Source organism: Cnephaeus nilssonii, assembly GCF_951640355.1.
Source record: "Cnephaeus nilssonii genome assembly, chromosome: 15".
NCBI classification, from domain to species: Eukaryota; Metazoa; Chordata; class Mammalia; order Chiroptera; family Vespertilionidae; genus Cnephaeus; species Cnephaeus nilssonii.
In genome coordinates this window covers 55,658,135-55,684,330 of record NC_137086.1, presented here as the reverse complement: position 1 = coordinate 55,684,330, position 26,196 = coordinate 55,658,135, and the positions used below count along the sequence as shown (strand labels likewise).

At 53.8% G+C, this 26,196-nt stretch overlaps 1 protein-coding gene across 8 annotated transcripts in view; it reads right to left on the bottom strand.

Moving 5' to 3' along the window:
- Positions 1-26,196, bottom strand: part of PAX8 (paired box 8) — a 49,666-nt gene that overhangs the window by 18,777 nt on the left and 4,693 nt on the right. For 4 of the 8 annotated variants that reach the window (XM_079791741.1, XM_079791740.1, XM_079791736.1 and 1 more), the window contains exons 3-7: positions 8,559-8,821; positions 3,358-3,523; positions 1,910-2,110; positions 542-630; positions 179-304 (exon numbers count right to left, since the gene is read on the bottom strand). In XM_079791741.1, coding sequence (XP_079647867.1) covers positions 179-304; positions 542-630; positions 1,910-2,110; positions 3,358-3,523; positions 8,559-8,790 — 814 coding nt within the window. In that variant the 5' untranslated portion in view covers positions 8,791-8,821. The remainder of the gene's footprint in view (positions 1-178; positions 305-541; positions 631-1,909; positions 2,111-3,357; positions 3,524-8,558; positions 8,822-26,196) is intronic. The other 4 variants (XM_079791737.1, XM_079791735.1, XM_079791739.1 and 1 more) reach the window with 2 other exon arrangements.

The window sequence follows — 26,196 nt, the reverse complement described above, 5'->3', positions numbered from 1 at the left end:
GGAAGGACCCAGGTCCCCGGCCTCCAGGCCTTAGTACTGTGGCCGCTCAGAGACAGGCCACGTGCTACAGGGCAGTAGTTGCCAAGACAACACATTCCTGGGCCCAAGGGGACTTCTGGCCCATCGGAGCCTGAGCCCTCCTGCACTCTGACCAGCCCTCCATGTCCCCCACACTCACTGTCATCCATCTTCCTCTTGCTGTCGCTGCCAGGCTGGGCGATCCCCAGCAGCCCATTGATGGAGTAGGTGGAGCCCAGAGAGTCAGACTGGGGTGACTCCGGGGGCGTCACGGCCGAGCTGGGGACTACAGGGCATGAAAGAGACAGGGTCAGGATGGGGGAAGGACACCCCGGAGAGCCCCTGCCCCACCACGGAGTCAGGCCTCATGCTGTGCTTCCTAAATATCTCCTGGTTGGTTCTTGGGAGCCCACAAGGCTTTGTCCCCTGGAAGGGCTGGGTCCACACGGAGCAGGTGAGCCGTGTGTACGCAGATGGGCACATGTGTGCAGAGGAGTGTGCCTGCCGGCCCCTCCACACTCACTCAGCGTGTGTCCTGGGCTCAGGGACTTGGTGGCCACGCAGCTGTCCATGGGGAGGTTGAATGGTTGCTGCACTTTGGTCCGGATGATTCTGTAAGGAAGAGAAGAAAGACCGGTAGAGAGAAGAGGAGAAACATGACCGGCGGCTGCCCCAGGTCCAGTTGCCTTTCTGAAATCCCACTTGGTGACTTAAAAAGCACCTCACACGCAACCTGTCCACATCGAACCCACAACCGTACTCCTCACACTTGGCCCTTCCCAGTGTCCCCATTTCATGGGTAGTGCTCAGGCACTCAATAAGTACAGGTGGGGTATAGCCCTGCCTCCCCCCCTCCCTCTGCTATCACGCTGTCCTCAGGTCTGTGGTCTGACCTGGGAACTGCCCCTGACTTGATCCCTCTCTGCATCTCCCAGCCAATGTCTCAGTGTGCACCGTGCCCACGCGCCCCTCCACCCATTCCCTGGACACCCATCCTCTCTTGATCTTTCTAGTCTCTTCTCCCTATTGCAGGCAGGCTGGACTTTCTGAAATGCAAGTCCGCCTGCTGCTTAGCACTGCCGAGGGCTCCTCGTTGCTCAAGGGTCAGAGGCAAGACCTCGGAGCCTGGCCCCTACCCTCTAAAGGGCAGCCTTTGCTGACAGCTCCCCCTCAGCCTGCTTCCTGCTCCCCTCCTATTTACTGGCTTTCTTTCAGCTTCTTGTATGAGATCCTGCTAGCCACAGGGCCTTTGCATGTGCTGTTGCAGAGCTCTGCTCACACCATTTCTTAGCTAGTTAACTCGTATTCATTGCTTCTTACTCAGGGGCATCTTCTCATAACCTTCCTAAACCAAGTCACCCCCGCGATAGCTCACAGACCCCCATGTTAGAGCTGCACTTGTACAATTGTTCCTGTGGGTACTTGAATAGTGGGTGTCTTCCCACTAGACTATAAGCTCTACCAGGACAAGGATTTTGTGCCTCCAGGGCCTAGCACATAACAATAAGTTATGTGTGTATGAATGAATCAATGAGTGAGTGAGCCAATGATTGATTAAGGTAGTGAGTGAATAACTAACTGAATGGCTAAACAAATGAGTGAATATCTGAATGAGGGCCAAGTTAGGGTTCCTGTGGCTTAAGAAAGGATCAATTCAAGAAGAAGATTGTCTTATTCAATGAAAAATGATGTGGTGTGTTAGGAAGGAAACTGCAGGAAGTACAGCCAGGGATGCCTGTGGCCCTGAGGAGGTGAGGAGGTGAGATGCCAGCCTGTGCATGGGGCTTCCTGTCTGGCTCCAGGCCCCCTCCCAGCTCTGCTCCATGAGCCAGGGCCTTCCTCAGGTCTCTCGTATGACCTCTGAGACCCCCGGCTGCTGTCCGCCTCTCACCTGTTGATGGAGCTGACACTGGGCACAGTGTCGTTGTCACAGACGCCTTCAGCCAGCAGCCGATCTCGGATTTCCCAGGCAAACATGGTGGGGTTCTGTCGCTTGTAGTCCCCGATCTTCTCCACCACCTTGGGGGTAGCCACCTTGGGCTTGGAGCCACCTATCACCCCAGGCCGGATGCTGCCAGTCTCGTAGTACCTACTCCAATAGACAACCCAAAGATTACCCAGTAGGCAGGTGAGTCTCTGGGCGTGGACTTAACCAGAGACCCTTGTCCCCTCTGAGGCTTCTGGGGAGGGGCCCAGGGTTGCACGTACCCCCAAGGCTGGCCTCAAATGCTGGCCCCCCCAGTGCTGTTTCCCCTGCTGGCTCATCTTTGCTCCTCATCCCACCCCCCACCCTACCCCCCTTTGGGCACTGTTTTCTACCAGGTTTCAGGGGTAAGGTAGAAGCCGCTCCTCACAATCTCTAGAATTCCATTCTTGCCTGGATGTCTGGCCATGTCCCCTCCTTACACTGAGCCTGCGCCCCTCTCCTCCTTTCCCTTCACCCACAACCAGCTGCTTTGGCAGGTCAATGACCCACGTCAGGATACCGCTGCCTCCTTGTTCTGGAAACTCTCTGGTCTCCTCTGCCATGAAATAACACCTGCCCTTTAAACTCTGTCTGTTGCCACCATCCAGGCACCACCTCCTCTCTGGGGTGCTTGACCCATCCTGGGGTCCCCTCTCCTGACCCTGAAGGGGCCACCCTCTTCCCTGACAACTTCAGCTGGGAGGCCAGAGCTTCCCACCGTTTGGTGACAGGTCCTTTGCTTCTAAACCAGAACTCCTCCTGAGTCTACTTGTGGGTCAGGGAAGGGAGGCAGCTCACTGCTGACTGGAAGCTCCACCCTCTGCCTCAGGCACTTGGACAGGAGTGGCCCTCCAGGCAGAATCAGCCTGGATCAGAGCTTTGCTGTCCTGGCTCCACCTGAACCTCTGGGCAGTGATTTCAACTCTGGCTTTAGAATCACGTGAAGGCCCGGAATAATTCCAAACCTGGGCCCTACCCCTAAAATTCTGCCCTAACAGGCGTGGGCTGGGCCTAGGCCTTGAATACTTTTTAAATTAAAGGTTCCCCAGGCAGGTCACCTGGCCATCTTATAAAGCTCACAGCATCCAGGCCTGGCTGCCAGAGAGGGTGGAGGCCCAGGGGTTTGACCGTGGAAGGCACCTCTGAGGGCATGCCCCTTCCCTCGCGGCTCCATCTCCCTGGGTCTCAGCAGGCAAGGCCCTTTGGGGAAGAGTCTCCTGCTGTAGGAGTGAGAAGCCTTTGGAAAATGAGACACACAGCAAGGAGAAAAGGGGAGCGTGCAGCCCTGGTCCCTGGGAGGGAGGTGGCTGCGAGCCTGGCGGGTGCAGAGGCCGCCCTGCCGGAGGGTGGTGGGTGGTGAATTTCGTGCTTACCTGCCAAGAATCTTGCTGACACAACCATGGCTGACACGAAGCTGGCGGGAGATGTCACAGGGCCTCACGCCCTGATGGGCCAGGTCCACTATGCGCTGACGCACCACTTCGGGCAGGGGTCTGCCATTCACAAAGGCCCCTCCCAGCTGGTTCAGCCCTCCGTGGCCTGGGAAGACAATAAATAGTCCCAACACAGTTGTCAGGGCCAAGAGGCAGCCTGGTTCACTCTGAGCCTACCTCCCCCCCCCCCCCCCCATTCAAACACACATGGACTGCGTGCCCACGATGTGGCGGGCACTGTACCAGGACCTGGGATGCTAGGGGGAATGAGGCAGATGTGGCCTCTGCTCTTGCCTCACGAGGCTTATTAAAGTGGGGCCGAGGCTGCCCACGCTCGTCAACATACCTCATGACCACTGCTGGGGCCAGGGACATGCAGAAGGTATGGGGGGACCAACCTCAGGCTCAGGGCACCAAGAAGGGCTCCCAGAGAAGTCTAAGCTGTGCGTGGAGGTGCAAAGAGAGAAAGGAGAAAGCCATTCCGGGCGGTGGGACTCCAGGCGAAGCTGAGAGGCGAGAAGGGGCTCGTCCTTGGACTGATCAGCTGCCTAGAGCTGGGCAGGCTAATTTCAGGGCTGAGAACTCCCTTATTCTGATGAGGACACGGGGGCTCGGGGAGTTCTAGTGGCTTGACTCACAGGACATTTGTGACTCAGCTTCTATGAGAGGGAGTCAAGACACGACCCAGGGTAAGGTTCCACGCAGCGTCCTGCGTGGGCCCTGCTTTTCCTTCCACGGCCCAGAACTGACCCCAGGAGCCGGGCATTGGCCCTGAGTCCTGTGCTGAGGGGCCACGGCCTGGGCGTGAGGCATCTTTTCTCACGGAGCAGGGTATGCTGACCAGCTGTTTTGGTGGAGTTTGGGGGAGGGAGGGAGGGAGGGGGTTTTCGGGGGACCAGGCAGCGAGGAGGAAGAGCAGAGCCAGGCTTCTGAGTGAGCCCATGAAGGACTATTTATGGCCGAGGTGGGAAGTGCCTCTGCGGGGCACATCGTGCCCATTCCTGCCCACCGACTTAGCACATTCAGAACTGCTGTGTCTCCTCGGGGCCCAAGCTGTCTTCAGCATAACCATCAATTTCTCTTAAAAAAAAGAAGAAGAAGAAGAAGAAGAAGAAGAAGAAGAAGAAGAAGAAGAAGAAGACCAAAAGCCTCAGGCCAGGGCACTAAGTCAGGAGGAAAAGCCCACTGGCCAAACACCCGCAGGAGGGACACAGTGACCCATCTTCCGGTTCTCGGCAGCCTGTCCCTCGAGTGCTTTTCCACCAGGGCTGGGAAGAAGCCTGGAGGGCATCAGGGCCACTAGAAGGGGAGGAGTGGCCTGTTCCCACTCCTGGGCCCATTCCATTGGCTCCTCATGGGCCACACAGCCTTTCCCAGCAGAATGGCTGCAGCCATTGGACCCTCATTCCCTCCTGGCTGCCTTTTGGCTCTTTGAGGTCCAGATACTGAACACCAGGGGGCGCCAGACAGCCACTCAAACCCAGGCAAGCCCTGGGGGAGGGGGCGGTCCAGCTTTGTCCCCATTTCCCAGAACTTGGGCTCCAGGTCAACCTCCTCCCTTCCCCCTTCCCCCCCCCCCCCCCCCAGGCTTAGATGTTGGCACCAAGACCTCTGTATCTGGCAGCCAGGCTTCCTAAGGGTGGGGTTGTTCATCCCTGCCAGGCAGAAGATTTAAAACACCAAACGCCATTTTTGGGTGGCACGAATTGGGTACTTTGACTAAAAAAAAAAATCTACCCTGTTTCCCCATCGAAGCTGTGTGGGTAATTGTCCTCAGTCGTCCTGAAGGGCTGACCTTGGAGACCCGAGGCCCCCAGGACCCTCGTGAAGGTTCATGCTCTATCAGCCAGTTATGGTTGCAAAGGGGAAGATAAGTTCAACCTCCGAATCTGAATTCTCTGGTGCTTAATTTTATTGTACTGGCTTCTGAGTGACTGTGTGTTGCTATGCAGAGGGTTGGCTCAGATTCCTGCACTGACTTTGCCTGCTTTAATTTTATCATTTGAGAAAGTTGGGTTTTGTTTCAACCTTAGTGTTTTCATCCATCAAATGGAGCTAAATAGCACCTCTTACTGTGTCTGCTGCTGACCTGTAACATCTACTGTAAGAAGATGGGGGGGGGGGGTGGTGGTGAGAGTGGAGAAGTGTTTGGCTAGTTGAAAATCTTTATTTTAAGTGTCAAGTTTTTCTGATTTTTAATATTTACATGTTCTGGTCCAAGTGTGGCCCTAAGACTGAGGCAGTGGTTCTCAAGCTTGAGGTGCATCAGAAACACTTTGGGGGTTTGTTAAAACACAGGCTCCTAAAAAATGAAAAAAATAAAAGAGAAAAGAAACAAAACCCCCCCAAAAAAACCCAACAAAACAAAACAAAACAAAAAAAACAAACCCCAAAACACAGGCTTCTGAGCCCAGGGCCCCAAATTTCTGCATCAGCAGGTCAGGGATGGAACCAAGAACCCAAGTTTCTAAGAAGTTCCCAGGTGGGGGTGCTTGCTGGCCTGGGGCTACATGTTGAGAGCCATTGAGCAATGGCTGGTAAAGAAAATGTAAGAGATTAACTACTTGTGCACCTCCTACCCCTCCCCACCTTATTCTAGAATTGTATTTCCTATTGTTTGTATATTACAGTTCTCATTTATTTTTTTTCTCAACACATACATACAGAGAGCCCACCAGGAATCAGGTACAATGCCCTGGGGGTGCCGCCTTGAACAAGATGAGAAGCCAGGCCCTTGAAGACCTGAAAATCTTTGGGGGGATGCAATTGTTTAGGAAGAAGTGTTTTGAGAGAGGTAAGCCCAGATGCTAGGGGGCCCATAAGTGGTCGGAAGGAAGTTGTAGGGAGGGATGACCAGGAGGTCACCAGGTGAAGAAGTTTCCATGGGAAAGAAGTCCACGCACAAGGTCTTGGTGCTCTCAAGACATGAAAGACTTGTGGCAACTGTGGGACGGCAGGAAGGAGGCCAGGAGAGGCCTGCTGGCTGCAGAGGGAGATGGCCCCTCTGGTTTGAGGTTTGGAGCTGAGTCCCTGTAATGGAAGGACGTTTGTCCTTCCTGTGTCCGGTGTGGGGGAGTGGACTCCTTTGGGTGAGTCACACCAAATGCCCAGAGGTGGGTGCAGCCTTCCTGCTCTGAGGGCCGACACCTACTGTGCTGACCACCTTTCCATGTGGCTGTGGACGGGAGGACTCTGAGGCTGGAAGCCAGAAACGAGTAGGAGCCCCTGATTGGACCGGGGGGAAGGTGTGGACCAGGAAGAGGCTTAGAGCTTCCAAAACAAAGGCCCTTTGCATGGTCTGGAGGGTCGTGGGTGCAGAATGGCGGGTGTGGAGGAGGAAAACAAGATGCCTGGCCGGACACAGCAGGTTCTGGGTGCTAACTTTCCGGGGCCAGAGAGGATTTACCCTACAAGGGAGAGCATTTGCAAGTCTGCAAAGCCCTAGGGCAGTGGTCTGCAAACTGCGGCTCGCAAGCCACATGCTGCTTGCCAGCCACAGTTTGCCGCTCTGTTGACTAATGAGTTTGTTGACCACTGCCCTAGGGGAAGCCTGCAGTTCAGAAATGTAAACTTTGGAAAAGTGACCATCTGGGCGGGTCTTAGGACTTCCTTCTTTTTTTATTTTTCTTTCTTTTTTTATCTTTATTGTTGAAAGTATTACAGATGTCCCCTTTTTCCCATTGACCCCTTTTAGTCTCCCCTACCCCCTTAGGCCTTCACCCCACTATTGTCTGTGTCTATGGGTTATGCACACAAGTTCTTTGGTTAATCTCTTCCCACCCATCCCCGCCTTCCGGCCGAGATTTGACAGCCTGTTCCATGATTCTGTCTTTTTAAAAAATTTTCAGTGACAATTTATATTCATTATTATTCTGTATTAGTTTCAGGTGTACAGCATAGTACCTTACATAATGGCCCCTGATATTTTAAGTACCCATTTGGACCCATACATAGTTATTACAATATTACTAACTATATTCTTTATGCTGTAGTTTACATTTCTGTGACTATTCTGTAACCACCGATTTGGAGATTAAGAAGTACACCTTGGGACTCTCTTTGATAATTTCCTCACCCCTTACAAGCTCTGAGGTCTAGGGATGGTAGAAGGACCAGAGAGGCTCATTGCCCCAAATTCGTGTACAGTCACCAACACCCAAACTCTGAAGATGTGGGGATGGTTTCCTGGGCTCCACAGTTCTTTGCACACATCCCTGTCATGGCAACAATAGCACCGTGCCTGTTCACATTGCTTTATGTGTCTCCTCTTACATACCTACACCTCTCACAAAAGTTTAGCTAATACTCCAGTAAAATACATGTGATAGACAAATGCTTTGCAGATGCGTGGGGTGCTGGGATGGTTGTCGAGTCGATTCTCCACCCTGGATCCCTGAGTCCCAAACTCAGGTACTTTCCTCTTGTACCTGCTGGTTTCTCACATCTCTGCCTAGTCCTGAAACGACAATGGTATAATATCTTGTTCTGTGGCAATTTCCGTTTAACTACCTTGGGATTTTTGCTTTTGGCCCCCAAAGAGTTTTATGGCAAGAGTTTGAGGCTTGGCAGGACTATAATGGGAGGTGGGATGTTCTTTCTTTCTTTTCTTTTTTTTTTTAATAAATATGTTTTTCTTTATTTTAGACAGAGAGGAAGGGAGAGGGAGAGAGATAGAAATATCTATGATGAGAGAGAAACATCGATTGGCTGCCTCCTGCATACCACCGACTGGGGATCGAGCCCACAACCTGGGCATGTGCCCTGACCAAGGAACGAACCAGCACATGGGTTGATGCTCAACCACCGAGCCACACCGGCCAGGCGGGGTGTTCTTTAAATCATGCTGTGCCCACACCCCTCCACAAAGGTTCGGTCATGTCAGTCTGACCCGGCTCTGGAGTCTTAGCCTGGTGGTGGTGGTGGTGGTCTCTCCAGCATACTCACTGGCAGGCTGCGATCTGCAACTGTGGCCTGCCAGCTGCTCCCCTTGGCCTGGTGCCTGTCTGGAACACACCCAGTGTTCCAACCTCTTGTTCCACCTTCCGTCCCGAGTCTGCACCCTGGATCACTCCCACATCCCTGAGGTGTGGGCTACCAGGGCACACAGGCCTGGGGTGGACCAGGACCCAGGGGCTGGGCACCTGCATCTGGCTTCATCCCCAGCTGGCCAGGTGGCCCTCGGCATCTCTGTGCTTGTCCTCCTCCGAAGGGGACCGACAGGAGACAGCAGCCATTTCCCGCTGAGGCTTCTGAACAGGTGTTCTTGGAGTGCCCACTACCGTTCTTGAGTGGCATCATTCGCATTCTCATTTTATGTTTGTTTGCATGATCGTAGTACGGGTACCTCTTCTCCCACCACACCAAACGCTCCATGAGGGCAGGACCTCGTCTGCTTTGTTCATCACTAAATAGATTAGGTGTTCAGTAAGTATCTGCCACATGAATTAACTGCCTTTAGCCTCCATCCTCCCCATGCGGTGTACTCCCCAAACCATGACGTTTTTACCTCCTAAACAGCTACCTAACCAGCGCTGTCCAGCCATCCCCAGCAGCATGCGTTCGCTTACCCACTTGATACACGGTTACTGCATATCTACCACTTGCCAAGCTCTTTACTAGAACCGATGACATGGAGCTGATGCTGCCTCGTGAAGCTTCCAGGGTAGGAATTGTGAAACACACAAGTAGATGTACAATTATTGCTTGGAGAGGTGCTAAGACACACATGGCAGAGTGCAGTGTTAAAGCATGAGGGGGGAGGGCAAGGCATGGAGTTTGTTCCAGGCGACCAAAGAAAATCGAAGTGATGTGGGACAGAGGTGAGTAGGTTTACCCAGTCACCTGGACTCACTGGTCTCTGCGCCCAGCCTTGCACATGCCACCCTTAGCTGGGGAGTGGGACATCTAAAACCCAAGCCTGACCATGTCACACCCACGTTTAAGAAAACTTGTGGGGCCCGGCTCCACCACCCGCATGGTGAAGTCTAGGCTACGAATCTGGAGGACTGTGCCTGAGGAGGGACCCTGGCTTACCTCGTTTCCTACCTGTCTGAGAACTGAATCTGATGCCCTAGCCACAGGCTGACTCGCTGCTCTTCTTGCGTAGCATCAGAAGTCTCCCGGTCCTTGTCTATGCTGTCCTCTGCCGGAGGGCCCCGTCCTTACCTTCTGCTGATCGATTCACACTCAGACCTGAAGTAGTTACCTACAGGTAACTACCGCCTGCTTTTTGATCTGGTCCTTTCTTTTATTTTTTAATTAAAAAAAATGTTTTTATTGATTTTAGAGTGAGATGAAGGGAGAGGGAGATAGAGGAACATTGATGTGAGAGAGAAACATCAATCAGTTGCTTCCTGTACGCACCCCAACCGGGGATCAAACCTGCAACCTGGATATGTGTCCTGACTGGGAATTCAACTGGTGACCACACGGTGCATGGGACAACACATAACCAACTGAGCCACACTGGCCAGGGCTCTGGTCCTTTCTTTTAAACATGCCAGGGCATCATCTCTATCACTACACGTACAGAATATAAGTGTGCATTTATGCTGGCCATGTTCTGCTGCGTACACTGTGTGCCCATTGAGGGGTGACATGGCTGCTTTATCTGTGAAACCCTAATGTGCTGTATAACGCACAGTAGGTACCCAGGAATGCTGACTGAGTTCATTATTGGAGTGACAGAAAGAGGGAGGGAGAACGGAGGGAAGAAAGCATGGCCATACAAGCTCAGTGAGCCCACACATTACTTGCCCCGAGCAGAGCTGTCTTCCAGAGGCGTGAGTTGTACAGAGAGCGGGTGCAGATGTCACCCAGGGGCAGAGAGGGTTGCCCTCTGCAGGAGCCTGGGGACGACTTGGAGGTCTTCCTGCTGGCTCCTCCATCAAGCCTCAACCACGTCAACATTAGAGGAGCCAGGCTCAGGCCGTTGTGAGGAGCCTCCCAGTTCACGTCTACCCGGCTGGTTCCTCGGGCAGGGCCTCTGTGCACTTCAATGCCGCCCCAGAGGTCCCCGGTGGTGAGGCCAGGAGGACCAGCTCTGGCTCACAGCCACCCACACTCTGCCGTCCTGGCCTATGGTAGAGTCCCCCATCCCCCTGGCCCTGGGAACAATAGGATAAGAAGTCTGGCTCCTTGGATGCTCTTCCTTAGACCCACCCAGAGGGTGGGCGGTTAGCACTGCCCTCCCCCAGCAGGAGAGAGAGCTGGAGGGGGGCAGAAGCAGGCAGACACAGGTGCACAGAGACGCTCCCTGGATTAGCCTCTAGCTGGGAAAGAACCAAACTCTGCCGGCATTTTACCAGCCTTGGGCTTAAAAGAAGAGGAAAGAGGGGAAGGAGGAAGGAGCAAGGCGATTGTCAGTATTCAGCCCCCTTTCCCATGAGTCAGTGCTTAGTGTAACACCTGTAGCCAGGTGGCAGGAGGAGCTGACTCTGCAGCCCCGTGAGCACCATAAACACATCTTTCCGTCTACTTCGCATAACAGCCTTTAAAGAAGCAGCGCGTTATCCCACTTTGCAGATGAGGAGATGAGAAGCAGAGACGGTCCATAACCTGCCGAAGGCTGCTTCAAGACCAAGGGGCAGAGCAGACTGTGGCTGCGGCCAGGCCGCCCCCTGCAGGCTCCCGGGGCTCTGGCTAGTCCAGGACAGCCCGCCCCTCTATGAGCACATGTGACTTCCTATCACCCCCAAGTTTGGGGTGCTTTCCAAAACCCACTGCAAAATCCCCGCCAGGTTTTCATTTCGTGGGGGCCTAATTTTCCCTTTTTACGTTTTTCTTTAGTCAGAGAACAAACCTAATTCTGTTATATTTCTCCCCCTATTCCATGTCTGTTTATTCCCCTCCACTCTTTATTTCCATCCACGGCCCCCAACCCTCCCCCCCCCCCCACCAACACACACAGCTTATGCTCTGGGTTTTATTCCTCTGCCCTCAGTCTCCTCCAGTTGCTTTGCTTTTATTTCCATCCCTGCTGATCCTGCTCCTCCCTCTCATCATCCCCTCCCAGCCGCTTCCCTGCCCCAGTCCTATCTGGTCAAACAGGGCACCCCCCTCCACCATGTCTCCCACCCTTTCACTCCGAGATTTCCCTTCTCTCTGCCAGGGCTCCTTTGGCCGGCCCCCTCCCTGCATCGTCTTCATTGCCTGCATGACTGCTCAGGTTCCTTATCCCATCTTCCCCTCAAAGGCATTCACAGCTCGCTGTTATTCTTGTATTAGCATCGAACCCATTAAAGCTAATTTGTTTGCCCTAATCTCCATTTATTTTTCCCTAGTTGATATTAGATTTCCCTTTCTATTGCTCCAGCATGATTTTCTCTTTGTCTTCCTAATGGTCTACCCCCTCTCTCTTCCTCTATTAATCTGGTTGGCTTCACTACATGGTTTCAAGGCCTTTCCTGCCTCCCCCAGCCCTTAGATTAACCCTGTCACCTCCCTCTCAGGATGCCCCATGCCCAGTGGATTTCTGGGGATGGAGCTGCTGCAAATGGCAATAGACCTGTAAGTTCCCTAGAATAAAGCGACTGGGGGAGAGGCCCTGCCTTGTGCGGGGCCTCGGGAACACAGGGCTGGGCAGCTCGACGCAAATGGGGCACACACGGGCCGCTCTGAGCCCTGAGGTCACCGAGGTCAAGGGTCCCTTGAGTAGGTTCCCACTGGAGGCTGTCCCAAGGCTTCTGGAGACCCGGCCAGCTTTTCCAGGTCCTATACATTGTGTCAGTAGGCCCAGCGGAGATGGGTACTTTCTCCCTATGACTAAGATTAGACACCATTTCTTCTGTTTCCCAAACTGAAGACACACTCCCTCCCCTTCCTGAAAAGGACAGGTGTCCCCTCTGGATGTGGCTTTGGGGGTGGCTACTCTGCACCCTGCACTCTGGCCTGCATGTTCACAAAACAGAAGCAGGGGCCCTGCATTTGTGAGAGCCGAGATGTGCACGAGGCAGGTGGGCCAGCCCCGCTGCAAATGCACTAGGAGCCAGGAGCCTGCGAACTCCCTGCCTCTGGGGTCAGGGGCCTGTGGCTAGTAACACTGTTTCCTCAAAAAACATTAAAGCAATTTTCAGTTCATTAGATTTCAATTCCTGAAATCTAATATTCCAGGCTGTGCAGGGAGGTGGCTCTGAGCAGAAGACACAGTCCTTGCCCTTGAGAAACATACATGTTAATAAACCTGACGGACATGTCGTAGAACCTGAGTGTCTAATCCACTCACGAGCCCTCTCCGGCAGTTTTTCCACAACCTGGGGGTACCTGCCGTGTGCGTGTATGAGTGTGTGACTTTCTGTATGTGCCTATGTGCACATGTCTGTGAGTGTGTGTCTCTGTGAGTGTCTGTGTGTGTCTGTGAGTGCATGTGTCTGGGTGTCTGTGTGTATCTGTGCATGTCTGTGTGTGTCTGAGTATGTGTCTGTGTGCATGTGGATGTCTGTGTGGGTGTGTGTCTGTGTATATCTATTTTTGTGTGTTTGTGTCTATGAGTGTGTGTATCTATCTGTGTGTGTTGGTGTGTATCTGTGTGTGTGTGTGCATATCTGTGTGCGTGTGAATGTCTGTGAGTGTGTGTGTCTGTGTGTGTCTGTGTGGGTGTGTGGGGTGCAGAGCCCTAGGACAGGGGTGGGGCGGGCTGTCTTAGGAGTGGAACCACGAGGGACAAATGAAGAAGAACCGCTGTTTCAAGCCTGACATACTGAGCAAAATCTGTGACAAAACTGCATATCTGTGCTTTCCACACCTGTCGACAGAATCCCCGAGCCGCAGCAAAGTGGATTATCCTCTCTGCAGCCGCTCGCCTCGCCTCGCCTCAGGAAACCGGAGGGCCGGGGAACAGACAGCCTCGGGTTGTGGTCCCAGGAGAGGAAACTGGGGTTGAGAGCCAGGAGGCAGGTCCTGCCCACGCTGACTTCCCCCGTCTGTGTGTCAGTTTCCGCATCTGGCTTACGGGGGCACCTGATCGTGACTGTCCTCCAGTTCTAACATCTGCAACACCAGGATGGCCTTTGGGCTTGAACAGAGGGGGTGCAGAGAACTCTGTTAGGGGGGATCTCAGCAATTCTCCACACAGACACCTGACAGAAGTGGCCGTAGAAGACGAGGGAGAGCAGCACATAGTGGGCCCGTGGGCAGCGTGTGAGATGCTCTGGTTAGCACAATGCGGAGGCAGACATGCACCAGCGTGGTGGGCACATCTGGGGGCGTCTGTGGCCAGGGAGGCAGACAGCCCTTCTAATGTCACAGATTACGTCATGGCAGAGCCAGGACAGCACTCATGCTCTCTGACCTAAGTCCCTGTTCACTCCACGCCCCAGGCACCCTTTAGGTCCCTAGCGCCCTCTCCGCTGGGACCACCTGGGCAGATAGTGAAAGAGGAAGGTGCTGGGGGTTGGGCAGGATGGGTTTGAGACCACAGCACGCCCTGCATTTTCTGGCCCGCTTATCGACTTGTTTGCTTGCCATTTTTCTGTTCTTCGGTGGTAAATCCAGACATGAGGCTCTCCTCTTGTGCGTCCTGGGTTCCTCTGTGGGAGCCCTGGGGTGGGTGCAGCAGGAAAGGCTCCAGAGAATGGGTGTCAGCTTCTCCTCTCTCGGTTCCAAACCCAGGCTTCTGTAGCTTAGTGTCACTTAGACCCAACCGCGCTCACTGAGTCTGGCTCAGGGCTGGGTGGTGGGCAGAGCCAGACCCAGAACATGCAACACTCAGACTTCTGTAGGTTGAACTTTGTCCCCCAAATCTCTCGTGTTGAAATCCTAGCCCCCAGGACATCAGAACGGGACCTCGTTTGAAAATAGGGTCCTTGCAAAAATGATCAGGTTAAGCTGAGGTTACTGGGGTGGGCCCTAATCCCATGTGACTGTGGCCTTCTAAAAAGGTGACCTTGGGATGAAAGAGAGAGAGAGAGGATGTAAAGTGAAGGTTGGAGTTATGCTGCCATGAGTCGAGGGTCACCAGCGATGCCAGCAAACCACCAGATGCCACGGAAGCGGGCAAGAGATTCTCCCTGCGGCCACGGAGGAACCATCCCTGCCTCACTTCCGTCTCAGACTTCCAGCCTCCAGAACGCTGAGATAATACATTTCTGGTGTTTCCACCCTCAATGTGTGTTGTTTTGTATGGCAGCCCTAGGACACGAAAGTGCAGATAAGCAGGGTCTAACTCTGACCTGGGCACAGCAGGCATGGGGAGCCCTGGGGCCCTCTCCTGGGGTGTCTGGCTGCTCCTCCGAGTGACTTTTCAGCATAAGGCAGGCTCAGGCAATCAGGCCGAGCGCAAATCTTTCTAACCTATGACCCTCTGTAGGTGCCTGCGTCTCTTCGCCACCGCCCACCTGGTCTCCGCTCGGGCCCCTCCATCCCTTGCAGGGGCAAGAGCATCAACCTATCAGCACAGCGTGGCCTTCCACCCGCCCGGCTCCCCCCCACCAGGCTTCTCCTGCCTCCAGGAGGTTTTCGGAAGCCCAGCCTAAAGTTGTCCCTGAACTCCTCTTGTATCTCCAGAACCCCTTCAAAGTGCTGCCAGGTAAGTGGTTCCTAAATTTAACTCAATTCAACAAATATCGACTGGGCCTTGGCTTTCACACTGTGTACGACATGGGGCTGGCGCTTTAAGCCCCAATTTATTTGTGAAGACGGCAATTTGATGGTTAAATGGCCAGTTTGGAGCAGACCTGAGGCTGGGTCTGAGTCTGATCCACTCCTGGAAATCCCCAAGAGGCGGGCGCCCTGCAGGGAGAAGGCTCTCTCTTCAGCGGGCGGCCTGAGAGCGCCACACAGGAAACATCTCTGCTCGGTCTGGAGGGTCCGACTTAGGTCTGCGGTTCTCAAGTGCTGGCCCACAGCAGGCTCGCCGGGAGCTTGTGCAGGTGCGGATTCCAGGCCCCCGTTTGCTAACAGGGCACCAGGAGGGTCTGACGCTGGTCTAGAGACCACCCTGAGAAACACCAGGCTGAACAAATATTTAGTTAGCACCTGCTATCTGTCTACTCTGTGCCAGATATGACTTGGGAAGTTTTATTCCCAACCTGCTGGTCCTCACAGATGCTCTGCCCTAAATCTGACTGGCCACCCTGTCAAGCCGGTGCCCAATGTCCCCCAGGAAGGTCTCATGTTGGCTCAGACCTGCCCAGGCCTGCCCATGTCAGAGGTCACTGCTGCCCGGCCTCACCACCCTGCACCTGAGCCCAGCCAGCACGATGTCCATCCCCAGGACCAGGAGGGGCTCTGGGGGCAGCTTGGACCTCGATGGTGGCAGCAAGTTCCCCTAAAGGGAACTTGGCTTCCTCAGTCCCATAGTAGCCACTTAGGGAGAAAACAGAGGAGTCATGATAGCCACATCGTGTGAAAGAACCAGTGCGCCTCATGTTAGGACACTTCATGAGCAAAACTTGAACGTATAAGGTAGGGCAACTAGCGAAACAATCCAACATGCTACTGTAGAATTGTGTGAAAACTACCAGCGCAGACATCTGGGGAAACCTCACTGCATTAGGATCTGTGTAAAGTGCTGAGGACAGAGCTAGAACCGTCGTTCCTACTCTGCCTGCCTCCCAGGTGGGCTCCGTGGTGTGAGAAGGTAAGCCACGCCGGTGGGTCCCTGGACCTGAGTGCCCGGTGAGGGGCAGAGAGGTGCAGAGGGAAGTCGGATGACAGCCATGGCAGGTGAGGGTACCAGAGAGGGCTCTGGTTAAGGAGGTGGCACTTGGCCGAGCATTGCCTGGGTGGGGGTGCGGATGGTATTCCGGGCAGCTGCCATTGAATGGGCAAAGGTCGGAGGTGGGAGTGTACACGGTGCTTTTAGGAAACAAAGACTAGTTGGCTGGACCAGTTTGCATGCAGAAATAATGGGAAATAGAGTCAGAAAGTAGGAAGGGATCTTCTCGGATTATACACCAGGGGTTTGCCCACAAGTGCCAGTTAATGATTGGATTGACAGGCAGTGCAAACAGGACTCCAAGATAATTTTGGAAAGGTACCAGGCTGAGAGTCTCTGGAATGGGGCTGGAAAAGGAAAGAAGCAAGAACATGTTTGTAATGCCAGCCCTCCACTCCCACAGATTGCTCTCCGCTGGCCCACTTAATACAGAGGACAGGGCCCAAGGACAGAGGAGACTGGTGTGTGGCCCTGGCACGAGAGCTGAAAGGGGTATGGAAATGAACGCCTCGAGTGTGCAGCAGGCCCAGGCGAGGACGGCAGTTCAGGCACCAGTGCACGTGACCCAGGCTTCTCCATGGCAGGTCAGAATTAACACCTGCACCCTCTCTCATCAGAGCCCATGGTTTGCCTGAACCACACCTGTCTTTCCACTGCTGTCCCCTGCACCTGAGCTGATTCAGGTCCCTAAACTGCATACTCTCTCAGGTCTCCACGTCCCTGCTCTTGCTGGTCCCTCCTTAGGGCACCTGATGGAGACCTGCCCCTGACTCAGGAGGCTCCCTCCCTGATCCCAGCCCAGCGCACGCCCTCTCCCGCTCACTCAGCATCCATGTCCGTCTGCACCGAAGCCTCCCCGCTCTCTCTAGAACGTCAGTGCGAAGGCCGAGGCACGCCTAACTCCATGCCTGCCATTCCCAAAGACTTGGTAGATATTTACATACTGAACTCAGTATTACTGTAATAATGCTTTCTGAAGTGACTTGAAGTTAGAATCCAAGGCCTGTGTGGCCAGGGGTGCCTGGCTGGATGAGAACATGTCCTAAGACCTGGGCACCTGAGAGCTGGTGCCGTGAGCGATGGCACAGAGCCCTGGGGCAGTGCAGGTGTGCTGGGACTTAGAGGCAGAGATGGGGACACCAGGTGCCTCTTTAGGAGCTGCAGTGAAGCCCGAGGCGGTCCAGGTGTAGGTGCACACTGAGCACCCCTCAGGGAGAAACAGGCAGGAGGAGGGGAGAGGGGGTTGCCATACCACATAGAGGACTGGGAATACAAGGGTCTCTGGATAGTGGGCCAAGAAGAATAAAAATAAGTGATTATTTCTGTGGGTGGTGCTATGGACTGAATGTGCGTGTCCCCCCAAATTCACATGTTAAAGCCCTTAACCTCCAACATAAATGGTGTTTGAAGGTGGAGCCTTTGGGAGTTAATTAGAGTTAGGTGGGGTCATGAGGGTTAGATGCGGTCACGAGGGTGCAGCCCCGTGATGGGATTAGTGCCCTTATAAGAGAAGGAAGAGACAGCAATGCTCTCTCTCTCTCTGCTCACATGCACTGAGGAAATACCCAGTGAGGAGGTGACTGTCTGTGAATCAGAATCACACTGGTACCCTGATCTTGGACTTCCAGCTTCCAGAACTGTGAGAAGCAAATGTCTGTGAGTAAGCCGCCCAGTATGTGGTGTTCTGTAGTGACATACCGAGCTGACTAAGATAGGTGGCTGGAAAGGGGACATCAGGGTGACAGGATCCCCGGAGGAAATCTTGGAGGTGTCATGCTCCAGGTTGGTACCAGGAAAGCTGAAACTGGGACAGAGGAGTGACTCACATGAGGTGTGATGGGCAAGGGACACTGGATAACAGGAGACCCGGGTCCAGCAGCCCACCCTTCCTGTGTGTCCTTTTAACACCACAAAGCCACTGGACTCCTTAAGGGACCCACGCACGCGCTATGTACCTGAAAAGGAGGGTTTTTCAGTAAAAGGACAGGTGAGAGGAGGGTCCAGGGACAGGACTCTCCTCCTTGGATGGTGGCGTGTCAATTCTCCACGATGGAAATGCTCGGCTGCCTCTGGTGCAGGCATGTGGACCTAATCATTTTACAGCGCTGGGCTCTGCGGCCCCTACGTGGACTTCAGCAATGCCAGCCTCACTTTAGCACCAGCTGCCGGACCCTGGGCAGGAGACGGGGCACCTGGCAGGTGACGCTCAGTGCTGCAGAGAGCACCAAGAACAGCAGCTCACCACAGCGGGCACGACCCCGTGCTGCTCCTTCAGATCTGAGGCCCTGAGGAATAGATGAGGCTGTGGCCATTAGCGATACAGAATTATACTTTAGCGTGAAAGTGTTTTATCCACAAATGTTCTTTTTCCTGCCCCCATTGTTCAGAGTCGTTACTTCGGCCAGCACCTGTGCCCCTTCTGCAGGAAGCGCTATTTGATAGTCGCTGACGAACGCAACGTATACAAACACTTGTTGATCAAATATCCGAAGCATCATGATGATGCCATGGTGTGGAATAATCAATTCATTTTGGCGCTGCAACCGCATGGCCCGTGCGTCCCTGAGACAGGCTCACTCTCGCCCTTCCGGAGGGACTTAGGAACAGAGCACATTCACAGGGTGCCGGCGGGGCTGGGGCTCGGGGCAGAGATCCGGGAACCCCGTGAGGACAGCATGCTGGGGAAACATTCTCAGGATCCGAGCAGAGGAGCTGGCCGGCGACAGCCCCCACCACCTGCCCTCAGTGTTGCCGTTCTTAGAGGAACAGGAGGCCAGACTCTAGAACAGGCAAGTCCTGCTGCTGCCCACCCGCCTGATGATAGACTGTCCCCATCTGGGCAGAGCCACCATGAACCCCTGAGACCAGCACTGCTAACTGACCTGACACTGGCAGATGAGTGACCTGTGCACATGACTGTCCCAGGGTCTCACCTGGGGCCCCAGAACCACCCATGTCCTGAAAGTCAAGAGGGAGGTGGGGTACAAGGGGGGAGGTGTGGCTGCCAGCTACAGTTCCTCTGCTCAGGCTTCAAACCCAAGGTCGCAAGAACGGGGAGGTCACAGGTCAGTGACCTCATGCCTAAACTGACCAGAGTTGGTCCACTGACCAGAGCTGATTCCCCGATGTCTTCGACCCCACTTTCCCTACCATGTCCGCTGTGGGAGCCTTCTCAGCAGCGCAGACTCAACCTGGACTCATCCACTGCTCCGTGACTTCACGGCCTCGCCTCTCAGGGTCTCTGAGAGCAGGGGCTTGTCCAGCCTTCGTTTTCTTCACCCACAGACCTAGGACAGCAGTCTGCAATTCCTATTTTTGTCAAAGCTTCTTCATCCTGTGTTCCTGCATGAGGGGTGAGTACTGCGTGTGTGTGAGTGTGCGTATGTCATACCCAGGGGCCTAGGAGGAGGACAGCAGACACCCAGGGCACAAAATGTAAGGAGGCTTCGCTCTCAGGCCAGCCCTGCCCTTGCATGAGCTGTTGAGTGAGAGTCTCCTCCATTTTGAAGCGTGGGTTCCCTCGTGCCTCACTCTAGCCCCAGCCTTGGCTGTGTGTGTGTGTGTGTCTGTACAGTTGTGTGTATGAGAATGTGTTGTGTCTATGTGTGCATACATGAGTATGTGTGTGTCTTTGTGTGTTTTGTGTACATGTTATGCATACGTATATGTCTGCTGTCCTCCCCCTAGGCCACTGTGTGCGTGTGCGTGTGCATGTGCGTGTGTACAGCTCACCAGTCCACATCATCAGAGGCCCCTTTCCATTCCCCTGGGTGGGTGCCCACTAGGAACAGGTTGCCCTCAGTACTCAGGCTCGGGTCAGCCCTCACTCCGCCCTGTGCACGCTCTGAAAGGCAGCGCTGCTCAGGAAAAGCCCTGGCTGTCAGCGTGGAGGCTCTGCTCTGCCTCGACACTTGTTGGGTCTGGGCAGGCACGCCTCTCTGGGCCTCTGTTTCCTTGTCTTGGATCCCCTTCTAGCTTGGACCAACTGTGGGTCCAGGTGGACCATGGAGGTAACCAGAGTCCATGAAACTCCTGGGAGGTGTGAGGTACATCCTCTCAGGCACTCAGGTAGCTCAAGTGCACAAGGTGAGAGCCACAGAGGTAAACATCGCTACACCAGCAGAGGGCAAAACGGGCCATAACAGTGAAGGGCTGGGGCCTTGGGGAGTGGGAGGAGGAAAGGGTTTGCGGAGGCCCAGCTCTGAGGATGTGGGGAGCCCGTGACTCAGCGTTTTATAAACATGAGCTGTTAGTCCTTGGCAGTCGCAGAGGCTGGAGCCACGAGTCTCCTTTCCTGGCGAGGTCACGCAGGTGGAAGGGGTGGAAGGGGAAGCAAAACCAGGTGTGTCCAACTCCCCAATCCGAAGGCCCAGCCAACAAGGAGACAAACAGGCTCCCTCCCCCAAGACGGGCACCATTGGTGTGGGGACATGGTGGACACGCACACACAATAGGAGGCTGTACACAATTGTATCTACACTGAGGTACAGACAGTGACTTCCAGGAGGCGGGACGGACAGCGGTGTGGGCAGGGGCACGGTGTGCTCCTGGCCTCAGGTCTCTCAGTGAGATGGACTCCTTCCAACCAACAGGCCCTGAGGACAGCGAACAAGCTGCTGTCAGCAGGTCTCCTGAGAGCCAGGCCCACTGCTAAAGGGTGTGCCTGAGGCCCAGGTAGGGACACCTGTCCAGATGGCTCTGTGGCAGCAGAGGGGGGCCATGGGATCCTCCTGGTATATATTATTACATATAATATATATTCTGGATTATTATTACACAGTGTCATGTCATCACAGAAGATGAGGACTGAAAGGTCCCAGGCCTTGTCACACTGTCAAGGAGCTGGGAGGCCCAAGGGGCGTCCTGCCATCTGCAAACCTCCGAAGGCACCGGGGTTCGGCATCGGAGTGTCCAGCAAGCGTTTGATTTGGCAGAAGTGGGCCTGTCTCCACGGCAAGAGCCGGGGAGACCGTGGCAGAGCCTACTGATCCTACAGGCTCGCGCCTGCCTTCCTGCAACAGGGAGCACCAGGATCAGCAGGCTCCAGGCCGGATGAGGTTTAGCTGGTGTGGGCAATGGTGTGGTTGTACCGGCTGATCATTCAGACAAATGACTTTGGTGTGCCCACCAACCAGGCTCTTAGTTTTCAGCCTTTGTTCCCCCACTGACTTGTTTGGTCTGATTCCTCCCCTCCTGCTGGTGGTCTGTCCACGTGAGGGAATCACAAGCCTCCAGCTCCCTGCCTGAGGAGCTGCTCACCCTCCCTTGGCACCTGCTCACAGCGGCAGCCTGTTACACTGAGTTGAGCCCCCGGCCCTCAGATCCCAGTGGCTACCAGCTTGAGTCTGTACCTCTCCTGCTCAGACACTCTCCCTCACAGCCTCCTTCCTCCTCCTGGTTCCCGCCTCAAAGCCACAGCCAGACACCTAGGAGCCGTCTGGTGGTCACCCCATTCCTGCCACCTCCATGTTGACAGCTATCTCGGTGCTGGAGAGCAACACGGAGCGGGGGCCAGTGACCTGGTGCTCAGCTAGTCACAGCTTTGAAATGTCACCCAGAGTTTGCTGTAGTGCCAAAGCTGGGTTATTATTACACAAAGCAGAGAAATATTAGACGGCGGCAGAGGAGGTGGCGGGGAGAGAAGGACAGAAGATTAGTAAATGCTCATTTAAAAAGAAACGTATGGCTCTGTGTCAGTGAAGAACCGGTCTTCCTGTGGTCCTGTCTCAGCTGCACAGAGAGCTGCACATACCCCTCCCCCAACCCCCCTCAGCTCATCCTTCCTCCAAGACCAATGCTACTAAAGCCCTAGAATACTCTGGATTCCAACGTAAAGTCCATGAACAGCTCGTTCTATCACCAGCCCGGAGCTTCCCCTACAACTGTGTCTTCTGCTAAAATGAAACAAGAAGTGCTTTTCTAGACTGGGCTGCGCAGCCGCTGATCATGGCCACAGCTCCGAACCAGCCCTTCCCACATACATAGCCTTTCATTCAGTCCAAAACCCCTGGGTAGGGAGCCTTTCATTTTGACTACGTGCAATATGAGAAGGTCTGTCCTGCCCTGGCTGGTTTGGCTCAGTGGATGGAGCGTCGGCCTGCGGACTGGGGGGGGTGGGGTCCCAGGTTCGATTCCAGTCAAGGGCACATGCTCAGGTTGTGGGCTCAATCCTCAGTGGGGGGTGTGCAGGAGGCAGCCCAGCCGATCAATGATTCTCTCTCATCATTGATGTTTCTATCTCTCTCTCCCTTCTCCCTTCCTCTCTGAAATCAATAAAAATGTATTTATAAAAAAAAAAAAGAGAGAGAGAGAGAAGGTCTGTCCTAAAATTGAACTGCAATGAAGTTGCAGTGGGTCGACACTGGGTTTCAAGTTATTCAGGGAGTTTCACAGAAAATATTCAGAAAATGTAGGGTTTGGGCATCTGCCCTGGAGGGTTGCTGGAGACTCCTCCCTGGTGACCGCTGTACAGAGGAGGGAAGGTGTATGAGTAGCTGCTGTGTGCCAGGTGAGGATCTGGTCTACCTTTCACTACTTCCTGGAAGCCCGAACCATCCTCCTAATTTATACAGATGAGGAAATTCAAGGCCAGAGAGACAGTTGACTTGCCTCAGGTAACACAGGGAGAAAGCAGCAAGGGCAGGTCAAGGTCAAAGCCTCCCAGGCCAGCCCCTGCAGAGATGGGGAGGCTACCACAGGGCCTGCTCCACAGTGACTTCCAAAGTCTACTCGTGACACCTCACACCCAGTATTTACTCTGGAATAATGGTTCTGCTGTCCTCCCAGAGAAGCCAAAATTCAAAACACACAGAAGGCCCTGGGTTTGTGCAAATGCACAGTTCCCATGATGACAGCAGATTAAGCTGTTTCTCTCTGGGACCCGTCACCCAGCCAGCTCCCTGACCTCTCTGCTGTGCTGGTCTGACAGCGACAATATGTCCCAGGGGACTAATCAGCACTAAGCACTCAGGTCGCTCCAAGGCCACTTAGGAGAACCGTGCGGAAGACAACGCTGATGCGCTTGTAGCTGAGGGTGGGAGAAAGAACAGAGTGAAAATAAGGGAGGAAAGGAATTGTTTGAACTACAGAAGGGTTTTCATTGGAGAAACGCCCCCAGCCCACTCCACATAGCAAAAAATTGAACATTAAAATGAAACTTCTTTCCTGTCAGTGTTCCACGAGGCTCCACAGGAGCTCAGGCCTGGGTTTTGGACCCACATGGAGGGACCCTGAGGAAGCCGCAGAGGGGCTGAGCCTGAACTTGGAGAACTGGGATCCAGCACCTCGAGTGCCACCACTCGCTGCCTGGGGGCCTGGTGGTGAGCCGGGACTTCACGGATGGGTCTCTCAGTAACTCTGAAGCTGATTTCATCACACCCACTGGACCATTAATTTGTGAAATGGACCCAAAAGGCAGCCTAAGTGTGGCTTGAAGACGCCCCGGGAGTATGGCCTGTGATTTATTAAGGTGCTTGTAGGTAGTTTTTTTTTTTTTTTTTTTTTTTTTCTGGTGCAGGTGGGAACATAGCACCCTGGGAGGATGTATTCAAAGAAAGCCCCTCTCACCCTAGTCAGTTTGGCTCAGTGACTAGTGCGTCGACCTATGGACTGAAGGGTCCCGGGTTCGATTCTGGTCAAGGGCACATGCTTGGGTTGTGAGCTCAATCCTCAGTAGGGGGCATGCAGGAGGATTCTCATCATTGATGTTTCCATCTCTCTCTCCCTCCCCCTTTCTCTCTGAAATCAATAAAAATATATTTTAAAAGAAAGAAAGCCCCTCTCTCTGCCTTTCCTGCTGGTTGAGCCTCGCCTTCCTTCTCATAGGGACCTCTAGGAGCGATGCCCAGATAGAGATCACTTCTCCCATTTTGCAGATAGGAAGACTGAGAACGACACTGAAAAGGGGGCTATTTTAGTTGAGCTGGAGAGTTGGGGACATTGACGAGGAAAACAAGCTGAGAGACCAAAGGCCCTGCCTGTCACCACTGCTGCCATACAGGCCCTCGTGCCGTCTCACCAAGGGCTGTGGCCAGAGTTCCCAGTGGAGTTGCAGGTGCAAACCATCTGGTACCACAGGCAGTTGTGACAAGCTGGGCTTTGGGAGGGGGCAATGAGCAGCAACTGCCTCCTCTCCTGTACAAGCGACAATAACACCTCCTGCCTGGGAGAGTCTGGAGAATGAGAGGAGCCCTAGTCACGCCTCTCCAGCAGAATCCCATACCCACTGCCATATGCTGAGGGCTCACTGGTGCCTGGGCACACTGAGCTCTTAGGTATACAAGTGGTGCTGGCAGAGCTGGAGCGGTGGGGGTTGGCTGTGCTGAGCCCTCGCCATTCTTGGCATCCTATGTGGGGTTCCTGGCAATGGGAGGATGCTCAGGAATCGACACAGACACGGGACCCAAATATGCCTGGGGGACCACCTCAGGAAGGAGATGCCTGGAGAGGGGCCCGCGGACACTGTGAAGCCAGACTCAGAGACGCGAGATGTGCATGTAAAACAGAAACTGCCCCAGGAAGGCTGCTCTGGTGTGTGGCCTGTGTAAGAGACAGTTGCTCATCATGTCCCCCGCTGGCTGGGGAAGGAGCTTTCAGAAATCCAAACAGGCTTGCGGGCCCCCAGTGTGGCCGTGAGGAAATAATTACAAACCCTCAATGATCTCCTTAAAGGTGCCCTGGCTGCAGACACATAAGGAAGGGTGCTGCCTCTGCCCAACCCTGACCAGATACGCCACCCAGTCACTGTGCATGGGCTGCATGAGCAGGAACTGGCCCGGGAGAGTGTTCAGGAACGGAAACCATTGGATTTCGGTTCTCTGTACCCCTTCCCGCAAAGAGAATCTCAGCCCCTCTGCTGAAAAGAGTCACTGCCCATCCCCAGGCAGAATGTCCTTAGCTCCCTGTCCTGTGAACCTGGGCTGCGTGTGGGTGCATTCTCCTCTCTTTAGAGGGTGTTTTGCATCCTCAAGTTCTGTCTCTGAAGGGAGTGGAGGCTGGACGACTCAGCCTTTCCCCAAGTCTCAACAAAAGCAGAGTGCAGTCTTGAATGAGGGCGCATTCCCCTGCCACCTCCTTTTTAAATCACCTTTTTCTCCGTAAACGAAATTGTTTCTTTTATCCTTTGGCTCCTTGTGTATTCAGAAGCACGGAGCTCAAAGCTTCCTCTGCGCTACTGGGAGCTCGGTACCTCTTGGACCGATAAATACAGCAGCTTTAAATGCTTAGAACTGAAGACAGGCCAACTGTGGCGAGAGGAAACACATCCCTCACAGTCAAGCCCCGCAAGCTCCTCCTGAGATTACAAAGGGCACTTGCTGCCTGAGCTGGGAGGAGGCCGGTGCAGGCTGGGGGAGGGGCGCCTGCGGAGCAGCCCTCTGCCTCAGGTAGGTGTGCCCCAGAGCAGATAAGCCCCCTAGGACAAGTCTGGATGTCTCTAAGCATAGTAGACTCTACCAGTGTGTCCCCCACTGGTGCCACTCGGAAATGTCCCAAGATAAGAGGGGTGGCTTTATTCTTCTCCTCTAAAGGGGACTCCTCTCCTTACCCCTACATTCCTTGTGTGCAGGTGAAAGTCACCAGTGAGAGAACCGGGACATTTTGCAAAATAGAATGTGATCACTACATAATTTGATATGAACATCTGAAAAACTTTTCCTATGAAAAATTGATACTTTAAACACACCTGCAACCACACACACATACATTGTTTTTATGAGAATCAATTAATAAATGCTAATTCATTCAGGCATATCTACACTGAATTACTGTTTCATTTAATTGCAGGGGAATTTTCCATTACTAGACTCTCCCTTGCTGATTTTTTTTTGTGGGCATTATTTATATATTTTTCAGTTTCACTAATAGTGAGGTTGGTATGTGATATTATCTGCTGTTTGTATGTTTTAAATTTCTTTTTCATCTAAAATGTTTCCTCATTCTTGCAGCTCCACGTAATCCAGGAGAAATGGCATTAAAAGCAGACAAGACTTTACACATAAATGATTGAAAAAGGCATGGGCTGCAATTAGCCTGATGGGGTGGCGGCGGGGCGGGGGGGGGGGGGGGGACCTTTTCTGATTGTACCGTTCTCAATCCAGGCGTGCGCTCTGGGCTAATGTGGAAAT